General features: G+C 36.7%; 1 protein-coding gene across 1 annotated transcript in view; it reads right to left on the bottom strand.

The window, feature by feature from the left end:
* Positions 1-22,237, bottom strand: part of LOC109374602 (ubiquitin carboxyl-terminal hydrolase FAM188A-like) — a 100,443-nt gene that overhangs the window by 1,874 nt on the left and 76,332 nt on the right. Inside the window, exons 12-16 of the mRNA XM_019629341.1 lie at positions 15,307-15,521; positions 14,896-14,981; positions 8,412-8,484; positions 6,032-6,119; positions 2,008-2,079 (exon numbers count right to left, since the gene is read on the bottom strand). Of these exons, the coding sequence (XP_019484886.1) occupies positions 2,008-2,079; positions 6,032-6,119; positions 8,412-8,484; positions 14,896-14,981; positions 15,307-15,521 (534 nt within the window). The remainder of the gene's footprint in view (positions 1-2,007; positions 2,080-6,031; positions 6,120-8,411; positions 8,485-14,895; positions 14,982-15,306; positions 15,522-22,237) is intronic.

The following is a 22,237-nucleotide window of genomic DNA, read 5'->3' as shown; positions in this document are numbered from 1 at the left end:
AAATATAAAAGCCATAAACTATTTGACTAAGGAGCTGAAACAACTTTATTAGCCTTAAACAGGAGTTCCCGTAAAAACACATTAAATATAGGAATAGAGTATATTAAGTCAGATGATTTGATTTTATGAATCTACCTCTTTTGTTAAGGAAGCTCGAAATATTTTAAAGTGAAATACAATATTTTCATCTTTGGTTAATCATTAGTTTCTAGTTTTGATGAAATGAATTTACTATTAAAAACTACAACTCATGCTGATTTTCAACTCCAAGTAAAACTTCCTTTTCTGAAAAATTGTCCACAAAGAATATAACTCGGGATGCAATAATTAGCGGGTAAGACAGGACCTACCATCCCACAAGGCGCCCGGGAGGTCCTGTGCGGGCACAGCACTGTGACCCGGCTCCGTGGCCTGAGCCTGCTGGGTCATGCTGCCTCTCACCGCGCCGGCATTCTCCTTTTGTCTGTTCCCTGATATTTTAACAGTACCTCAGGTGGCGGACTACCGTATTTCCACTCCCGAGTAACTGCCTAACATTACACGTCTGCAGCTTAAGGGCATACGTGCTTTGCTTTACAGTTCTTACATACTATTGTCACATTAAATTTCATCTTTGGTTTCTGATCTTTATGTTGGTAGGTCAGACCTTGTCACGAGCATGATTTGAAAACTTACTTTATACAGTAGTGTAGCCAAGCAGACCAAGGACAGGAGTGGGAATCAGGGACAAAGTTCCAGTCCCTGCTCTGCCAGTGACTTCCTGTGTAACCCTGGGTGAGTCACTTACTAATCTCCCTGTATCACATCCTAGTCTGTAAAATATGCATACTATTTGACCTACCTCGTAGCGGGTGTGTAGGTGGATAATTAGTGACTGTGAAGTACCTCCTATTACTAGGCTATGTAACATTTCAAAATCTAGATGCTCTCATTAACATATATTAGGAGATAGCACCCAAGTTGTCTTATAGATAGCAAAAACACTAATTGTCAATATCAATAATCGTCACGTGAAAAGACCTTTAGATCTAATTTAACAATACTTCTAATTTATGTTCTATTAGACAAACTTATTTTCATGTTTATTTGTTCTAACTAAAATTATGTATTTAGTGTACATATTGATCTATTTTCTGTAGCCATCCTCAATTTAGATAATTGTGAAATCAGCATAGTTATTTTAAGTGAGAAGGATATGATGTAGCTAATATTGGAAAGAATAAGGGCCTATCTATTGTGACTGTTACTTGAATAAATGCAAACATAATAGCTATACTGTTTGTATCGACAAAGCTAACAGTTGATCAAAAAGGGTGAATCAGTGAGACCAACTCTTGAACTAAACAAGGTGAGTACAGTGGAAGTGAATCACTCTCGAGGGGAAGCAGCAGAGCACAGTGGGTAAGCGTGCAGGCTTCGAGGCGGACGACCTAAGTTTCAGCCCCAGCTCTGCCCTTTCCCGGCTGCTCGACACTTAGCAAGTTGCTTACCTCTCTGTGCTTCAGTTTCCTCTTCTGTAAAACGCAGGTAGACAGACCATACTCACTTCATAAGGTGGAGCGAAAACTTCAGATAAAACACAGTACCTCATACAATTCCAGGTAAATGCTCGCTATTATGGCTATTAATTTAAATCCTTCAAAATGTTTTTCTCAGTCAAAAATCTATTACCCCTTTCTTCACTTGAATGGATCAGTAACTTTCACCGGACAGAACAACAGTGTTGATTTAGTAATATCTACACAGCCAAGGGTAGCACCATGTATGTAGATGTAGCTATTTTGTCACAGTGCAACTATTGCTCCAAAACCCCAACAAAGATCTCACCGAGTATTAGAGACTGGTTAAATAAAAATATGACCACTTCTAAAATACACTGTAATAGTAAAGAGACTCCTGGAATAATCTCCTTAGGTAGTAATTTTGTGGGAATCAAACATTGTTACATATTCACATATTTTATCAACCCAGGTGAAGATACATTGCGATGTGAATGAGTTACCATACCTTTTCATTATAGTTTGACTGCTTCAGTCCGTTGTAGTGGTAGACAGTGAAAGACTCTGGACCACTGGAGCCCTATGATATAGAAAGTACTATTAACACTTTAAAGTATATCTCTATATCATCAGGCAATTGCTAATTAGCAATCGAAAGTAAATGTAAGTTTGTTCAATCTTCATCTTTTGATGGGGGAATCATTTGATAAAACAAGAAACTTAGATTTATGCAGTTAACTACCTGAAAATCTAAAAGCCTGAAATAGTTGCTTCTGGGGAAGAGGCTGGAAAGTGGGGAAGTGTTGACTTTTCTTAGAAGGTCTTCTGCACTACTGTATTTTATGTTTTTACCCTTGTGTATGTATTACTGTAACTTTATGTGTTTTAGAACCTTGTTCTCTAAAAACAATCAGTGCTTAGATTTTAATAACATTCAATGAAGAAAGGATATCATATAAATCAGTATACTAAACTTTCAGAAAAACTGATCATGTTATTCCCACTGTCTTAACCTTGGTTCTCAGTTGGCTAAAGATCAGGTTCAACTGTCCTAACCTAGCACTCAAGGCCGTTAACGGTCCGGCCCCGCTGAGTTCCCTCAGGGCCTGTGGCTGTCTTCCAATGGATACAAGGATGGGAATACAATTTGGCTGGGCCTGAGTCCCTCCTTAGATTTTTTTTTTTCCAAATGAAACTAAGGGAAGAGAGCGGCTGGCAAATGTGGGTAGCTTCAGGTTCCTAGAGAAAGACAGGCTGAGAAGATGTAGCTACTGTGGAGAGAGGAAGCGCAGGCGATGGGGAGACTGCGCCAGTCTTGGAGGATCCTGGAGCTGCTGCTGCTACCTGCTGCTGCAAACCCTGAGCTACTCCTCCCAATGCATAGCTTTCCAGCCCACTTAAGTCAGTTCAGGCTGGGGCTCTGTGACTTGCAACCAAGAATCCTAAAACACAGGCCCCAATCTACCTTTTCAGTCTTATCTGTAACTACTCACCTTTCTGAATCCTTAGCCAAGCATATTACTTATTTTGCCATGAAAAGACCTTTTGTTGTGCGCTCTTTGCACATTCATGGCTGTTTTTACTCCTCTCTCAAATGCCTTTCTCTCTCCCTCTTATTTTCAAGACCTGGTTCAAACCTGTAAAGTTTCTCTTGAACACACTAGTTGGGTTCTTTATGACTTGGGACCTTTATAATAATAATTGTCTCAGAAATTAATTTGGGAACAAATCATATGCTACTTTGTATCATCTCTTCAGTTATTTTGAAAGATTGTTTAAATTTTTAACTTTTTAAACTTTTCATTCTTGTATTCCCAACTAAAATCCAAGTTGTCATGATTTTTTTTTTTTGGTATCCTACTCAAAATGCTTCCCAAAAAATAGAGAAATCAATAATTTATTTGGTCATTTCCTTAATTACATACATGAGTCAGATAACTTTGCTGTTGATTTCAGAGGTAACGTACTTTAACTTACAACATAAAGATTTACTATAATTGAATACAATTTATATTCTCTAGTTCCAGTCATTACCAAATACTGAAATATCAAAAGATTGTGTAACAGTCGGAAAGTGCTTAGTCTCGGGGGTTCGGTGACCTATGCTGGACTCTTGAATCAGACACTTACTAGCTGTATGGCCATAAGCAGTTTCTCAAATTCTCTATTTCTCAGTTTCCTCATTGCCAAAATGGGGGAAAAATAGTACCTAATTTATAAGACACATTAGTACATATGTAACACATAGTAGCTGCTTCTGCTATTCTTATTATAAACAAATTGCCTTGAAATGCTTATGAATATTCCGGTTTTTTGTTTTGTTTTGTTATCCCCCTCTGCCTTATAGCAAAGAAATGCTCTTCCATAGCACCTATTTGAAGCATTTGTAGATTACTAAAGTTAAGTATTTTCCTGGTTGTCCTTCTGATTGAAGTTTTGTCACTTTACCTAATGTACTCCTGGTTGATTAAGTGTATACTGAGTGTCACTATATTGGTCTGTTAGGTACCAAGCAGTATATGAATAATGGCCAAAATGAGTGAGAGTCATTTTATACTTTGTGACCACAGAGAAAGAGGACATCAGTGGTGTCAGCTATAGTCAGAGAGGTCTGAGCTTACAGGGTGAGAATGGGACAGGTCCTTCTCTAAGTGGGTCTCAAATCTGGGCACCACCAGAGTCCCTGCAGGGCTTGTTCAAACCAACTGCTGGGCCCCACCCACAAAGCTTCCGATTTCTTAGGTCTGGGGAGGACCTGAGAATCTGCATGTCTAACAAATTCTTGGAGACTGCATTTTGAGAACCCATGGCTCTAAAGGGAACTAAGAGCAGGATCACGTGCTTTGGCTGAGGACAGCGCATGAAGTACAAAGGGGCAATGAGATCAGTCAGATGCAGTTTGTTCAGAAGAATAGCAGGAAATGAGCAAGAGTAAGAGACGAACTTGGACAGAACAAACAGAATAACGCAATGGAAGAGTCTGTCATCTGTAAAAAAGGGGACTAGAATTCTCTTTAATCACCTCAAGAAATACTAAAATTAAATAATTTCTTGAAGTAATAAGTTCTTGGAATAACTGTAAGCAGCATCATGGAATTAACTAAACATAAGATATATATTTCCAAAACAGTTGGTACCTAGCTCACTTTGTTTACATTTCCCAGCCATTTTTTAAAATCTTCCCAAAATTAAATTAAAAACAAATATCTTTTTATTTCCTTATAGTAATAACTAAGAAATCAATATTTCTATAACACGTTCTGACAGCATCCTTGAAATAAATTAAAAGTAAAATTAATATTGTTTTCTCAAAAAACGTTTAAAATGCTAAAATTTATTAAACATTTATTAAAGAACTTTTCAAAAAACCCTGGGAAGTTGGAAAGTGTGACCAAACAGGACATCACAATCCACAAGTCTTGCTAATAATGTCAAAAAAAAAAAAAGATATTTCTGAAGCATTCACCAAAGATTTAAAAAGTCTAATAGCTATATTGTGATAGTCTTAATTACTTTTAGAAATTTCCCTCACTCGTTTTCTTTACTCACAGTAACCATAACAGATGGATACTGGTTTAGAAAATATGGGTCCTTTTTCTTTTTTTAATTCCCAAGGTTAAATGTTAATAATATTGTCTACTCTGTAAAAGATAATTTAAATCTGAGACATCAAATTAAGAATTTTATCTTGACATTTTCCCCTCTATCATTTTGTTACAAATTTTTCTGCTAGACAACACATCTCATAACAGGGGTGGAAAATACATTAGCATTTCTATTAAAACAATGAACTTTAAACTATGCTGATATCTGATGAAATGATCACGCTATATGTAAATAATTTGGTTTATGGTAAATCTTCCACTTAGAGAAGAAACACAAAAGAAAAGGCAGGTAGGTGTAGGCTATAGAACTGGCTTGCCAGTGACGTAGACGTTAACTCAAGAGGACTGACACTAGCACCGACTCTTCTTAACTGAGCTCCAATCAAAGCCCCATGGGAGACGTGCCAACATGAAGCAGCACAGCTCCGCTCACAGGTCCTTCTTGTACTCAACTAAAACTCTCCTGGAACTCAGGTTCACTAGTAGAAGCTCTCCCCACATGCAGGCTCCTTTACCTTCTCTCTAGTATTGGAAAGTTCTAAAACGACACATACCAATCTATTAACACTAGTTAGCTGAGAGAAGGAAATGGGCGTGGGAGTGGATAAACAGAACCTTTCTTTTTTGACTCCCCATACTTCTGAATTCTATCCTTCCTTTAGAGAAACAGGGTCATTACATGTGTATATCGGTGTAGACACTGCCTTCCACCATTCCTCTCCCCTGGAATTCTGTAGCACTGGATTGGAACTCACATATCTTTCTATCCTCTCTCTATGGCAAAGTATCTACATGGTAATACTGCTTTTTTAGTCTCATACCTGCATGTTAGAACATTTTTAATGAGTAGGAAAAAAATGCTGAAACAATCACAGATGGTCATCCCCACAGAACAAAACAACAAATATATTTCTTCAACTATGTTACCTGGTCAGGAAAAAATTCTTGAAGAAATGGACCCAATAATATGATTCCTAATCCTTCTGGATCTAATTTATTCTTCATGAGATTTATACTGTGGGGAGAAAAAAAAAAGTAGTGGATACAAAAGGAAAAAAAAGCTTATTTTTCTTCTTTCATGACTAAATTACTGGTACTATAACACTCTGACTGCCAAAAATCCTAAGAGCTGTTCTTTTTAGCCTCTTAATGACAAATACACAGGAATGACATCTAATTTGCCAAAACTGGGTTATTTTTAAACCAGAGTAATCTGTTACTATTTAGAATTTAAATTATGACGATGACTTTGGAATATTGTTCCTTATTAGGTAAAGTAATTTAAAAACCTAGGCTTATAAACGCAGGCTTATAATCTCCCAAAGGCAAACTCTCTTTGCTTCATAGGTATGCCTAAATTTAACAATCAGATGAGGCATTTAACTTAAAAAAGTGTTTATTTTAAGCTGAAGGAGAAAAAGAAACAGAGTTGAAAGGCAGTGGTATATCAGATAATCAAAAACATCTCCTAAAAACTTACTTTCAAGAACCAAATGGAGGGCTTAAAATTCTTAGACAATGGAACTCGAAGGTTAAAGAGGTGAGATAATTCTCAAAGAGCTAAAGTATAGTGAATTATAGCAAGTGGTATGTACTTTATTGTTCCAGTAGCAGCCGAAAGTGAACAGTGCTTTGCATGGCCCTTACCATCTGGGTGTAGCCAAGGCTGGTGAAAGGTGCTATCTATGACTACAAAGAAGGCTGAGAAAAGTAGACTGCAGTTTGAAGAGTTTTAAAGATGAAAACTTTCTGAAAAGAAAATTTTCATTCACCATGTTATTACCCAAACTGTAAATGCCAAGTTCAGTATCCATTATTAAACATACAAAGGATATGACATTTTAATAGGTCTGAGTAAAGCCAGGTTATGACATGAAACAAATGAAGGCAAGGTCATATTATATTTAACACATCTAATTCATTAACCCTGTTAATTTATGGGCCATCACATTATAAATGTGACTAGACCAAAGTACAGAGTGAGTCTAACCTTTCAGCTATTTCTAGAAAAACAATTTAACTCAATTGTACTAACTTTATAATTAAAGGTATGTTTTCTGATGAAGCAAAGAAAATTAAGTAGATGATGTATAGCTATCTAGGAATTTGAAAAAACAAAACAAAACAAAACCCCAAAACTTTCCCTTTCTCCTCCTTCCTGTCTTAAGAATTGTCAGTAAGCAAAATTAGCTGAGTTCAATTCTCTTTTGCAAATGAGAGTAATGAAAACAAGATGGTCTTCACTCGAAATCAGTTTAGAAGAAATACGGTAATTACCATTCTACCATTTATTGACTAGTTCAACTCTCTCTGAATTTTTTCTCTTTAAGTTAGAAACAACAATTACATCTAACTGTAAAGAACAGATAACGTCACAGCTCTAGGTAGTACGACTCAGGTATATTAATTCAGATGTGATTAGTTTCTAAATATTTTTATATGTTTTCATAGTTTCAAAGAAAACACACTGAACTATTTAAAAACAGAAGTTCTAAAAACTGTATCAATATATTTTATGTTGCTTTTGCTGAATCCTTAAAATGTTTTGTAAGGTAAAGTTTATTCATTATCAGAAAAACTTTCAGAAGGAAAATAAAATTATGCAGAAGAAGCAAAAGTTATTGTAAATCAAAGGTGAGGTTTCCTTCCATATTTGATCAATAGATGTAGCCACTTAACAAGAGAGATTTTCTCATGCCTGAAAAGATCTCAAGTTTTTGGAAGAAGTTATAAATGTAACAATGTACAGAACAGAACAGTGAGGCGGAAGACAATGATGCAATATTAATGTTAGGCAATACTTTAATTCTTTCAATAATGAAAAACTATAGTCTGTGATATTCCGGGTCACTGAGAAATGTTCAATGTCTTTGATCAAATGTTTTTAAGACAAAGTCATAGGCCTGCAGCTTATTTAAGCAGGACTACTAGCAATACAAAGGTTATACAGACCTCTCACCACTTTCACTGATGCTACTAAAGATAGGTAGGTACAAAATGTAAAAAATTTTTCTCACAGTGAGAAAAAATATTCAGTTTACTGAAAAAAAAAACATTTTTTTTTCTTTTTTTAGCACTTTAAAAATCAGGACAGTAAGTGCAGAGTGGGAGAGGAAGCCCATTTAAAAGAATGTCAAACTTCTGTGATAACACTGAGTGGTCGCATGTCTTCCTCAAGTCTTGGCTTTATATAAAGTGCTAGGCTTTGTATATGCAGGGTTAGATTTTTTAAAAAGGCAAACGTGTATAATGTTTTAAATTCAATGGAATTTTTGAGTTGGTTAAATAGCTCTTCCTATGTACTTACTATTCAGGATCTGAAACAAGGTCCAAGGCTTTCATCACATCTTCAAGAAGCGAATCGGGTATGAATCCATTATCTGGGGGAAAAAAGAGGAACAATTTGGAATAAGAGTTTACTTCAAGAAATGCTGTTATCACTGATCAGATTCCAGCAAAAAATTATATAAAATGGATATGAAGAGTTAAAAAACAGCTTATTAAGTTTATTGTAGGTACAATGCTTATTCTTGTTAGACATTCCCTTTTATTAGTTTTCTTGGGTACATAGGCAAAGATTTATTTTCAAGGTTTCGCATAAAAAAAATAAATAACCACCTAACAAGGAAACCTTAAAGCCAAATTACTTCTTAAATGGGTTTACAAATCTAAATAAATTTTTTTCTACTCAGTTATAACACATATTTTGTAATTTGATATATTTTTCAATAAACAATGTGCATCTTTAAATTCCGTTTAAGAAATGCATTTAAAATAATTCTTTACCAATGAATTCCTTTCGTCACAATGTTGTTTAACTTCTTGAAGAACATTAATGATTTTCTGTTATTTAGATAGCTGACAATATAAGAGCAAGAAAAGATATCCCTACAACAGCCTTCATTTAAATAAAAGCTGTAGGTTTAATGGGAAAAAAATTCAAAGTTAAAATGCAGAGAAGAATCAAATGTTGATAAAGCCTAGTTTGCGGAAAATACTCCTTTTCCTTGGGCCTGATGAGGAAATAGCACTGGCAATTGGCCCAAACTCGATGCTGCAACAGAACGTGACACACGAGAAAAAACTTGCAGGACAGTTTGCAATCACAGTTTTATTCCCTTAAATGTACAGTTCTTCTACTCCTTTATTCATTCCTAAAGGCTGTCTCAGCTGTAAGTCAACTTCTAACACAATATCCTTTTCGGGGATTAGATAGCTTAAAAAAACAAAAATCTCATGGAGAACAAGATGTCCAAAAGCCTTGCTTCCATAATCAAACTGCAGAATCAAGTGTAGCTGCCCTTTCAGGATGTGGCATGTACTGCGTACTGTCTCTATCAGAAAGAAAATAAAGTAGTTATGATTTTAAAAGGGTGTTTGCTTAAGCCTTATAAGCAGATGTTTACCCATTTGACTGGCCTTGACTAAAAGGCTAAGATTCATTTAGGATAATTAAAAATGTACAATTTTTAAAAGTGAAAGTTCAGAATAATTCCAATTTGTCAAGTGACCGATAGTTGGAGGTATAGAGAATAAAGAACTTGTTTTAAGGTTTGTAAGCCTAATTTTGATGAGTCTGAAAGGTAGAAAAAAATATCTGTTTTGTTTAGTTAAGTCACAGCCTGAAGCTTAGCATGTCTAAATGTAAAACAGGCAGTGTTTGGCCACTAGCTGGCAGGACGGATGACATGGACGGGTTCCTGTGTTATGGACGGGTTCCGGGCTGTCACGTACAGTAGTATATCCACCTGACAGAAGCAGTGCGTGTCACTGTTCTCAAGAGCACTGAGGGGCGGGCAGCCTTAGCTCCTCTTATCAGGACCTGAGACTCAACTCCCACCCCCAGGAAGAGCGAATTGGCTGTATAAAGACACAACAACTAGGAAAACAGCAAAGCGACTTTCTTAACCCAAACACGATGAACTTCAAGCTTAAACATTCCACCCCATTTTTTAAGGAAACTATGAGATGTACAACTTGTAAACATCTCCTGGAGGGCAACGATGACTATACTAAGCCCGTGACCCTACCTTTTGTTCATTACAGTATTTTAAAACTAATATAATTTTCTTAACACCTCAAAGATTTGTTAATATTCTTAAGATTGGAAGAGATCAGGAAACTGCATACCTGTTCGGAAACATTTATTTTGATGTTACATTAATTAAACCTATCAAGACAAATTCTTGATGAAATTTTTGAACAGGAACAGAATCATTAAGTCTAAAACCAGAGGAAACTTAGATCAGCTAGTATTTAGTCAACTGATTCCTTAGAGAATATGGAAATAGAGACACAATGATGACCAAGACCTCAATCCACAGCAAAAACAGCAGAGGAAATCTGAGTACAACTGGTTGACTGGTCAGCACACCTAAGGAGCGCTAAATGAAAAAGTAGAACTTGAATGTGTGTGTAAATTAACCACATGAATATAAAATGGGCTTTGACAGGCTTGAAAGCTAAGAATGGGGACCACGAGGAGGGGAGAACAAAGGGCACAGCAGTTGTGATGGTAAGCAGCTACTGTGTAAATATTCAAATGAAGTTAAATTGGTTTCAAAGCATTTAGAAGAGAGGAACAAAGCTGTTTGTTTAAAAACAAGGTTTTCTTTTTAAACCAGCAAACTGCCTGAGAAGTGCCAAGCTCCCAGCAGGTGGGAGGAGGAATACCTTCGTGCAAGAGTGTGGTGATGCAGACAGTGCAAGTCAGGTGAGTTTGTATTTCCTGGGTAAGAAAAACCTTTCGTAACTGTGGAGAAATCAGAGCTGGACTTTAAGGAGAAAGAAGTACCAGTCCTGGTTTTCATTCTGAAAGAGCCTGGCAGGTCTCTTTTAAGTGAGGAACGAGTTAAAGGGGGTGCTGCTGGAAGAAAGCGAATGCCAGGAATTAACAGAGGACAAGAAACAGCTTGTGAGGAGACTGGGGTGCCCAGCACTTGGGAAGGTAACATTTTCAAACCACTGTAGGTGAGAGAGGGTCAAGTTTCCTGGGAATAGAAAAGAAAATCGAGAGCCAGTTAGGGAGAATTTAATGTCATTTGTTTCAGTCAAATAATAGTTATTGCATTTTTACTAAAGGTTCTGTTACACTTTACCTAGTGTTAGTGAAACTTTAATAACATGTAACTATAATTTACTATAACTCCTAGTTAAGACATTTTCATATTTCAGCTTTCCTTGGTCTCTGCCTTAGTATTGCTACTGGTTTGCCCGGCGGGCTCCCCAGTAGAGGATGGGCTCCCGAAAAGCAGATTCCGTTAAGTCCAGGACCGACCACGGTGCCTGACATAAGTACCTGACCTGTTCAATAACATGTTTCATTTAATGAATCCTAACTTCAAGTGTCACCAAACCACTCTGTTCAGGCACCATGGTTCAACCAAAAACACCTTCTGAATTGAACATATGAAGTCCAGGAAGAAATGAGTAGTTAATGTATAGACTGTCCTGCAGAACCACTTGTATTACGTGATGAAAAACACAGTGATGACAATGCTACAGAAGGTGACGTATGGCAGTGACCAAAGGGAGGGAAGGGCAGGAGCAAGGGTGTAGAGAAGAAAATGGTATCATTTCAAAGGAATGCAAAGACTGAATTAAACAAAGGGCAATTTCTAGAGAATGTCTAAGGACTGGTGTAATCTGAACAATCTATAACAAGTACAATTATTCTTAAAGTTTAAAACAATGAAGCACATTGAAATCATTCAGACAAAAGATAGCTCTCAATATATTTTGGCCACTTTACAAAAAGTATTAGTATTTAAAGGGCTTCTTTTAAATCAAAATATATACTCCTTGCTCAAAATTGGGCTGCTTCCTGAGTTGTAATTCTACAAGGCACAGAGAGAGAATAAAAGAGAAACAAGGAAGAAAAACAAAAAACCCATTATGTGTTATGTGAAAACCTGTGGCTATCATTTCAAATACCGTCTACAGAGAATTCAGTGTGTTTGGAGATTACTGAGTAACATCTATGCCACATATTTACGGATTTTTATAAAACAACAATATGGTCAACTTAGTGAGTACTTGAAAAACCATGAAAAGTAGATATGAAGTCATTTCCCAGAGAAAACAGATTAGGAACTTGCCTAACATCACAGTTAATGGTTACCAGAGCTGGGATTCGAATCCAGGCTGCCTGATAACCAAATGGAGTGCTTTTAGCTTTTGAGAAGTGACTTAAACTGTCACAAGGTTGGTTTTTTTCTTAAGAACAAAATGGTAATGATAATCCCTACCTATCTTCTAGGTTTAAAGTAAGGTTTTAATGAGACAATACAAGTAAATTGCTTTATAAATTGTACATTCCATGCAAAGCCAGACATTATTATTATGTTCAGACAGGATCCCACTTATAAATCAGGTTTATGTTACAAAAGATCATTAATGAGTCACCTGTTTAAGCACTGAAAATGTTTCATAGAAGCAGCGATCTAAGTGGTGATTAGCCTGCACTGTCCATTTAATTCATCGTATGCGGTCAGCACGGTGCCAACAGGGCGATCACAGGTTCACCTCTCAGACACATGTGCAGCAGCCAGGGCGGGGGCAAGACAGGAGCAAAAGTGCTCATGGGGACAAGAACTCAAGTTCTCTTCAGCTTCCCTCTAGGTCAGTTATTCTACAAATATTCTGAAGAGGGTGACAAAGGACAACTAACTGTCCCCACACCAGCCTCTGATAAATGGAAAGTGGAACTACGCAGAAGCTTGTTCAGAACTGTCAGTATATTCAGTGTTCTGAGAAAGCCTGACTTGTTTAAATCTTGAAACAAGAGCAGACTCTATGGGGAAAAAAAAATCAAATTAGTAGATTAGCAGATTAGTTTCTAAGTGACTGAAAAGACTAAAAATGAGAAACTATTGTTTTTAACCCTTCTTAGAGTGAGCTATACTCGTATATAGCTAAACCATAACAGTGATATTCAGGTGAAAAATTGCAGTTTATTTTCTGCATGAGAAATCATATATAGAAAGAGATACCTTTTCTGAGTCGGCTCAACAAGTTTTGATTGCTTTCTTCTTAATTTTGTTTGCAGTCCTGCTAAGTTTTCACACACAAAAACTATATAGATGAAAACTATTTTATTTAATCAATAATTTTCTTTCTCTAGTAAAAACAGAGTAAATTAATTTTCATATGTATCAGGACTCAATTCTGAAAAACTGTCAATGATTATAAATTGTTTTACTATTGGTAATACAAGATATTCTAACTTTCCTTAAAAGTTGGTAAAAGAACATGAATAGTACAAGTCTGTTACCTTACTGATTAAAATGTTTTTGCAAAAAGCAAACAAATATATTGTTTATGACAACTGTATACTACTTTAAAAACTTTAGTTTTAATGTCTTTGCATTCCTGATGGAGTTAAAAAAAATCATCCTTCTAACATTAGCTGTTTTGAAGTTCACATCTCTTATGTTTATGAACACGCCTCCTTGCTCTGAAGGCATTTCTTTACGCCTTTATTCAATAACAGTTATTATCATCTAAGATCATTCTGATCCTTTTCTTGTATTATCCCATTCTCAAGAAACCCATTTCACTCAGTTTCAACTTCAGTTCTAACATTTCATCAATGACACAAATGTAGAGGTATCCAAAAGGCAGGTTACACGAAAAACACGTTTGGTTTTGGAATGGTTTTGTGGTGGTTACCCTGGAATAAGAGTACGCTTAACAGCATTATAAAGGCCTAACTGGAGACTCTGGGAAGATGCCAGTTTATCCTTCATGCCATCCTACATACTTCATCTTATACTATTCCATTCTGGAAGGATTTTACTGTATTACTCATACTGTAATTAATAGTAGTGTGGGTAGAAACATATCCATCCCCACACGGAGCAGGCATTTACATATGTATGTGTATGATCGCAAAGTGGTGCTTCTCCACTGGAATATGAGGTAGAGAAAAGGTGAGCATCCAGAATTGGGTTGGACATGGCAGGAAAAATAAACATAAACCTTTAAAAAATCCCTAAGAGGGTATCCCACAGGAAATTGCTCAACTCATCCTCTGAAATAGACTTCTTTAAAACATAAATCCAAGCCTTCACCATTAATTTCCTTGGTTATTCCAGTAACCTCTTGCTTCTAACATCAATTCTTTTTAGTGAATATAGTTATTTTTCTTTTGCCTGTCTTTCTACTCAAGTCAAACACTTTGCTGGCTATTTCATGCATATAAATGGCTATCTCCTACCTGTGTTCATAAGATACACGAGTATATCACGTTCTCCTCTTTTTTGCTTCTATTTGCCAACATAATCCTCCCTTCTCAGGTGTTCATGAAGGCTCTCTGCCTAATCCAAGTACATTCTAGTGATATTTCTTCGAATCTTGTACTATTAACACCAATTTTATGTTCATATTAATTTGGTATAGGTTCTAAAAACTGTCCTTAATGAAGTTTGACCCTTAGCTCAAATAAATATATTAAAAACATTTAGGAATAGAAATGATTTCCTATTTTTTTTTCCATTAAAGGGTTCAAAGTGGCAAGAGAATGATTATGTGTATCGCACTCCATGACATAGATAGTTCAATGTGCTAAACATTGCAATAATTCAAGTTAAAGTTGTTGATTTGCAATAAGGCTAATTTCATTCAGCTGTGGGACAATGTAAAGAGGAAAATCTCTTTTATTTCCTAGCTAAAGATTTAGAATGAAATGTAACCTAGAGTTTAAAAGATTAATTCTAAGAGGAAAGAAACACTTATGTTTCTTAAGTTAGGGGAAAAGAACAGTAGAAGAAGCTAACTCAAAGTCAACTCACCAATATGAGCACCAATTAAATTGAGGTGTAGAGAGACAGGAACTGATATAAAATACCTCCTGTGTTTTAAGCACTGGGCAAGGTGCCTTCCACAACATTATTCATTTCATCTTCATAATGTCTCTAAGAAATAGGTGTGGTTATTCTCATTTGATATATAGAAACAGATTTATAGACCTTAAAGTAACTACCATAAAGTTATACTGCCATTAAGTTGTAAGAGAAAAGATATATAGTTATGAGAAACAATGACATTTTGGTCAGTTACAGACTGCATACATGACGCTGGTCCCATAAGACTGTAATGGAGTTGAACAAGTCCTATCACCTAGTGATGTCATAGCTGTCCTAACATCACAGTGCTACACGTTACTTGCATGTTTGTGGTGCTCCTGGTGTAAATGAACTTACTGCGCTGCCAGTCGTATAAAAGCACAGCACATGCAGTTACAGGAGTGGGCTATCCCATCTATGCTTGTGTAAGTGCACTCTATGTTTGCACAAGGACGAAATCGCCTAATGACGCATTTCACAGAATGAATCCCCATTGTGAAGTGGCATATGACTGTATTCCTAGAAGCTGTGTGACTCAGTTTTTCAGAGATGAACAGAGTAGATTCTGAAGACTAAAACGTTTCAAGACAAAAAAAGTGTATTCATAAAGGTAATTGAATCCATCTGGGAGTTCATAGGGATTTCACTCGTTCAACAACTTAGGTTTCCACATGGAAATTTACAATGGAATTTAAAGCATGATGAGGTTTTAAAGTTGTACTTGAAAAGTCAGTGACTCAGCTATTAGTTATGTTATAATTACCCAAGGACATACATGCAAAGGACGTTACAGTGATACTCGTATATATGTGAACTTTTCAAAACGATCTCAGGTAAAATAGCTAAGTTTTGGCTCAAAAGAGAGTCATAAAGATGGTTTCTCTTATTCTTCTGTAACTTCCAGACACCATCAATTATACAGAAATATTCTGAGGAGTAACATCAGCAAGATGGTGGACTAGGAGGCCCTAATGCTTATCTCTCACACGAAAAACACGCCAATAATAAACAAGTACAAACTGAAGAAAATGGCTCAGAGAAAGCTCTGGACTAAGAAGCAGTAGCAACAACCCTGCAGAGCTCAAAAATCGAGGAAGGCTGCATAAATAATATAGGAAGCATATGACCTGTGTCACCCCATCCCCCACTCAGGAGCAGCTTGGTACCAGGAAGGGAACAGGAGAACCCCAGCGAGCCTCTTTTTGCTACAGTCTTCCACAGACTTCACCAATGCTGATCCCAGCTGAGGGAGCTGCCCAGATCACCCACTCACCCAGGATCTACTCCCAGAGGCTGGCACTGTTGTGACAGTGAAACCTGCCCTTAGGAAGGAACCAAGTCACTGATGTGGGTTAGAGCTGCCAGTGCCCTGTGCTCTACTTCTGGCCCCAGATGCTGGCTATGTCCCACCATTACCAGGACAGTGTCTGCTGCCCTGAGCCCTGCTCACTGGGAACCAGATTGCAGCTCTGAACCATCACTGCCAGGGGTGCTGCCACTGCCCTGAGCCTAACCCCCACTGTCCCTGGATGGCAACTCAGACCCATCATTGCTGGGCTGTGCTGCCGCTGCCCTAGCCCATCTGCCCGGGTCCTGCCATGCAGCTTTATCAGACTACAACTGGGCTCATGTTGCTGCTGACCTGGGACTGCCCCGCTGGGGCCAGACATGAGACTGTGACCACTATCCTCAGGCTGTGCTGCAACTGCACCCTGGCCCTGACCCCAACCCACCACTGCACCTTGTCATCTCAGTGCCTATGCCACTGCTGCGTCCCTGCACACTGGCCAGTCACTACAGTGAGCTCTGAGACCCAGGTCCCAGTTCCATGGGATATCTGCACACGTGTGCACCCCCAGATGCCAGTGCCAGAGCCACAGCAGGTGCACCTGTGCCCCAGGACTCAGGCACTGTGGTAGTTCTGCATGCGCCCGATTCTGGGACCCCGGCTCCAATAAAGCTCTCTACCAGCATGCCAGGCCAGGGCCATGAAGGATTCCCTCAGCTAGAACTTACTCCCATGGGCAAAAAAGAACAGAAAGACCCCAACAGCCTTCACTTCCAAGGATCCCAGTAGCCCTACCTGCCTCTGCTACACACAGGACCTCCACCCCCGAAGTCTTGGCCACAGAAAATCCTTGCAATATGGCCAATGTCAACTTCAGCCACTGGAGCTGTACAGACTACACTACTGTGCCTTCTCGATACCAAAGACACTTCATCCCACCCAGCTGGCATCCTTGCAGCAACCTCCAGGTGACAGTCTTTCCCCACTGAAGCCAGTCCAAAAAGGCTATGAAAGGTGACTGCAACATCAAGTGCTCAGACATCAATGCAAACACATCAAAACCACAAAAAAGCAAGGAAACATGACACCACCAAAGGAATACTAATTAAAAAAAAAAAAGGACCCCAGAGAAATGGAGATTTGCAAGTTATTGAAAAGAGAATTTAAAATAATTATTTTAAGGAAGCTTAGTGAAATTCAAGAGAACACAGATGGACAACTCAATGAACTTAAAAGAAATGAGAAGTTTAGCAAAGAAATAAAAATCATAATAAAGAACAGAAATTCTGGAGCTTAAGAATACAATGAATGAAATAAAAAAATCCAACAGGTAGCTTCAACAGCAGGATCAATCAGGCAGAGGAAACAATCTGTGAGCTTAAAGACAGATACCTGGATAGTATTGAGTCAGAGGAGAATAAAGAAATTAGAATGAAAAAGAGTGAAGAAAGCCTAAGTGAACTGTGGGGCACCATAGTGAAAAAGGCATACCCACATTGTGGGGGTCTGAGAAAGAGAAGAGAAGGGAAAAGGGACAGAAAACTTATTTAAAGCAATAACAGCTGAAAACTTCCCAAATCTGGGGAGAGATATGGCCATCCAGGTACATGAAACTCAAACATCCCCAAAGAGATTCAAGAAAAGGAGATCTTCACCAAGACACATTATAATCAAGCTCTCAAAAATCAAAGACAACTAGAGAATTCTGTAAGCAGAAAGACAACAATATTCATCACATAAAAGGGAATCTTGGTAAGGCTGCAAGCAGATCTCAGCAGAAACCTTACAGGCCAGGAGAGAAAGGGATGGTTATAACTATAAGATATATAATGTAAGTCACACGGTTAACCACAGAGCCAAAACCTATAACAGATACACAAATGATTAAAAGAATCAAAGCAAAGTACTATACAAAATCATCAAGTCACAGACAGAGAATAAGGAACTACAGAACAACAAATCAACCACCAAGCAATTAACTAAATGCAACTGTAAGTTCTTAACTATCATTAATTACTCCAAATGTAAATAGTTTAAGTTCTTCCACTAAAAGACATAGTATAGCTGAATGAATAAAAAAACAAAACCCAACTATATGCTGCCTAAAAAACACTGACTCAAGCTTTAAGGACATTCACAGGCTGAAAGTGAAGGGAACAAAAAGGGTATTCCATGCAAATGGGAACCAAAAGAGTGCAATGTAGCTCTAATTATATCAGACAAAATAGACTTTAAAAACTGTAACAAAAGAGAAACCATGTCATTACATAATGATAAAGAGATTAATTCATCAGGAGTATATAACAATTGTAAACATATATACCAAATTTCAAAGCATCTAAATATATTAAACCATTATTAATAGATCTGAAGGGAGAAATAGAAAGCAATGCAATAATAGTAGAACTCAATATCCTACTTTCAACAATGGACAGAACACCCAGACAGAATATCAATAAGGAAATAATGTACCTGAATGACATTTTAGATCAAATGGACCTAACAGACATACAGACCGTTCCATTCAACAGCAGCAGAATACATATTCTTTTCAAGTGCACATGGAACACTTTCCAGGTTTGATTATATGATAGATCACAAAATATGTCTTAGCAAATTTAAGAAGACTGAAATCACACCAAGTATCTTTTCTAACAACAGTATGAAAACTAGAAATCAGTGACAGAAGGAAAGCTGGAAAATTCACAAATATATGGGGATTAGACAACACGCTCCTGAGCAACCAATGGGTCAAAATTAATCAAAAGGAAAATCAAGAATTATCTTGAAACAAAGTAAAATGGAAACACAACGTATCAAAACCTATGGGATGCATGAAAAGCAGTTTTAAGAAGGAGTTTATAATGATAACCACTTACGTTAAGAAACAAGAAAGATGTCAAATACACAACCTCACATTACACCCAAGGAATAAGAAAATGGATAAACGAAGCCCAAAGTTAGCAGAAGTAAGGAAATAACAAAAATCAGCACAGAAATAAATGAAATAGAGACCAGGAAAAAAACAATAGAAAAGATCAAAGAAACTAAGAGCTGGTTTTCCAAAAATATTTTAAAAATTGATAAACATTTAGCTAAATAAACTCACCAAGAAGAATGAGGACTGAAATAAAATGAAAAAAAGTTATACATGAAAGATGAGACATTACAACTGATACCACAAAAATACAAGGCTCCTGAGCAACTACTATGAACAATTATATACCAATAATTTAGATAACCTAGAAGAAATAAATTCATAGAAATATAACACCTACCAAGACTGAATCATGAAATATAGAAAATCTTAACAGATTACTAGTAAAAAGAGTAAATCAGTAATCAATCTCCCAGCACAGAAAACCCCAGGACCAGATGGTTTCTCTGGTGAATTCTACCAAACACTAAAGAAGAATTAATACCAATCCTTCTCAAACTCTTCCAAAAACCTGAAGAAGAGAGAACTTTCAACTCATTTTATGAGGTCAGCATTACCTTGATACCAAAGACACACAAGGATCAAGAAAAGAAAATTACAGACCAATATCCCTGAAGCACTGAAAAACAGAAAAATATGTCATGACTTTCCCGACGACCCAATAGATGCAAAATTCCTCAATAAAATATTAGCAAACCAAATTCAACAGCACAGCCAAAGGTTCATATACCACAATCAAGTGGGATTTATTCCAGGGATGCAAGGATGGTTCGACAAACACAAATCAATCAGTATGACATATCATGTTAATAAAATGAAGGAAAAAGATATAATCATCTCATTGCAGAAAAAACATTTGATAAAGTACAAAATTCTTTCATGATAAAACTGTTCAAAAACTTTGGTATAGAAGTAATGTTCCTCAGCATAATAAAGGCCATATATGACAAATCCACAGCTAACATATGCTCAATGGTGAAAAGTTAAAATCCTTTCTTCTAACACCAGGAATAAGATACAGATGCCCACTCTCTTCAACATAATTTTAGCAGTCCTAACCAGAGAAATTAGGCAAGAAAAAGAAATAAAAGGCAGAGAAATTGGAAAGGAAGAAGTAAAATTATCTATGTGTGCAGATGACATGATCTTATATATAAAAACCCTAATGCCTCCACTGAAAAAACTGTTAGAATAAATGATTTCAGTAAATTTGCAGGATACAAAATTCACATACATGTATCAGTTGCATTTCTATACACGAACAACAACCCATCTCAAAGAGAAATTAAGAAAGCAATCTAATTTACAATAGCATGGAAAACAATGAAATGAATAAATTTCACGAAATAGGTATAAGACCCATATATTGAAAACTATAAGACACTGATAAAGACACAAATAAATGGAAAGATATCCCGTGTTCTTGGATTGGAAGAATATTATGAAAACATCCTTACTACTCACAGTAGTCTATAGATTGAATGCAATCCCTATCAAAATTCCCAAATTTTAATAAAAAATACTAATAATGCAAGAAAAAAGAAAAAAAAGGAAAACAATATTCCATAGCATTTTCCACAAAAACAGAAAAAAATATCCTAAAATTTGTTTGGAATGACAAAAACCCTGCATAGCCAAAGCAATCCTAAGAAAAAGAAACAAGGCAGGAGGCCTCACACTACCTGGTCTCAAGCTATATGACAAAGCTACAGTAATCAAATATGGTACATCAAAAAAAACAGAGACCAGTATAAAAGAATAGAGAGCCCATAGAAACCTCCGCATACATGGACAGCTAATTTTTGACAAGACACCAAGAATACACAATGGGGAAAACATAGTTTCTTCAATAAATGGGAGTTGGAAAAACTGGAAATCCACATACAAAAGAATGAAACTTGATCCTGATCTTACAGCATTCACAAAAATTAACTTGAAATGAATCAAAGACTTAAATGTAAGACCTGAAACTGTAAAACTCCAAGAAGAAAACAGGGAAAAAGATCCTTGTCATCAGTCTTGGCAGTGATTTCTTGGATAAGACACCAAAAGCACAGACAACAGCAACTAAAATATACAAGTGAGACATTAAACTAAAGAACTTCTGCATAGCAAAAGAAATAATAAATTTAAAAAGCAAACTAAAAAATGGGAGAAAATATTTGCAAACAATATATCTAAGGAGTTAAGATATAAAGAATTCATAGAACTCAGTACCAAAAAAGCAAATAACTCAATTAAAAATGGGCAAAGGACCTGAATTGACAGTTTTCTAAAGAAGACATACAAATGGCCAATAGCTATATGAAAAGCTCCTCAATATCTAGTCATCAGGAAAATGCAAATCAAAGCCACAGTGAGGTTTCATTTTGCACCTGCTAGATTTTATCAAAAAGACAAGAGATACATGTTTGTGAGGATGTAGAGAAAAGGGAACTCTTATACATTATTGATGGGAATGTAAAATGGTGCATCCATTAAACGGAACAGTATGAAGGTTACTCAGATAGAGAATTAAAAACTGAACTACCATATGATCCAGGAATCCCACTCCTAGATATATATTTGAAGAATTTGAAATCAGTAGTTTGAAGAGATCTGTGCACATCTGCAGTCATTGCAGCATTATTCATCATGATAGCCAAGATATGGAAACAATCTAAGTGATCATCAACAGATAAATGGATACAGAAATGGATAAAGTGTGTGTGTATATATACACACACACACACACACAGCACCTCCCCATCCCCCCATATACACAATAGAATATTATTCAGCCATGAGAAATAAGGAAATCTTGCCTTTTGTAACCTGAATGGAATTTGAAGGCATTATAACTGAAAAAAGTCAGACACAGAAAGGCAAATACTGTACATTATCACTTACATGTAGAATTTTAAAATGCTGAATTAGTGAAAGCAGTAGAACGGTGGTTACCAGGGCCTGGGGGTAGTTAACTGGGGAGACGTTCGTTGCTTAAGGATCGATGTTGTAACCAGTAGACAAGTAAGTCCTGGAGATTTAATGCACAGCCTAGTGATTACAGCCCACAGTACTGT

Source organism: Hipposideros armiger, unplaced genomic scaffold (assembly GCF_001890085.2).
Source record: "Hipposideros armiger isolate ML-2016 unplaced genomic scaffold, ASM189008v1 scaffold_844, whole genome shotgun sequence".
In the NCBI taxonomy this organism is placed as follows: domain Eukaryota; kingdom Metazoa; phylum Chordata; class Mammalia; order Chiroptera; family Hipposideridae; genus Hipposideros; species Hipposideros armiger.
The sequence above is the reverse complement of the archived record's forward strand: the minus strand, read 5'-3'. Positions and strand labels throughout refer to the sequence as shown.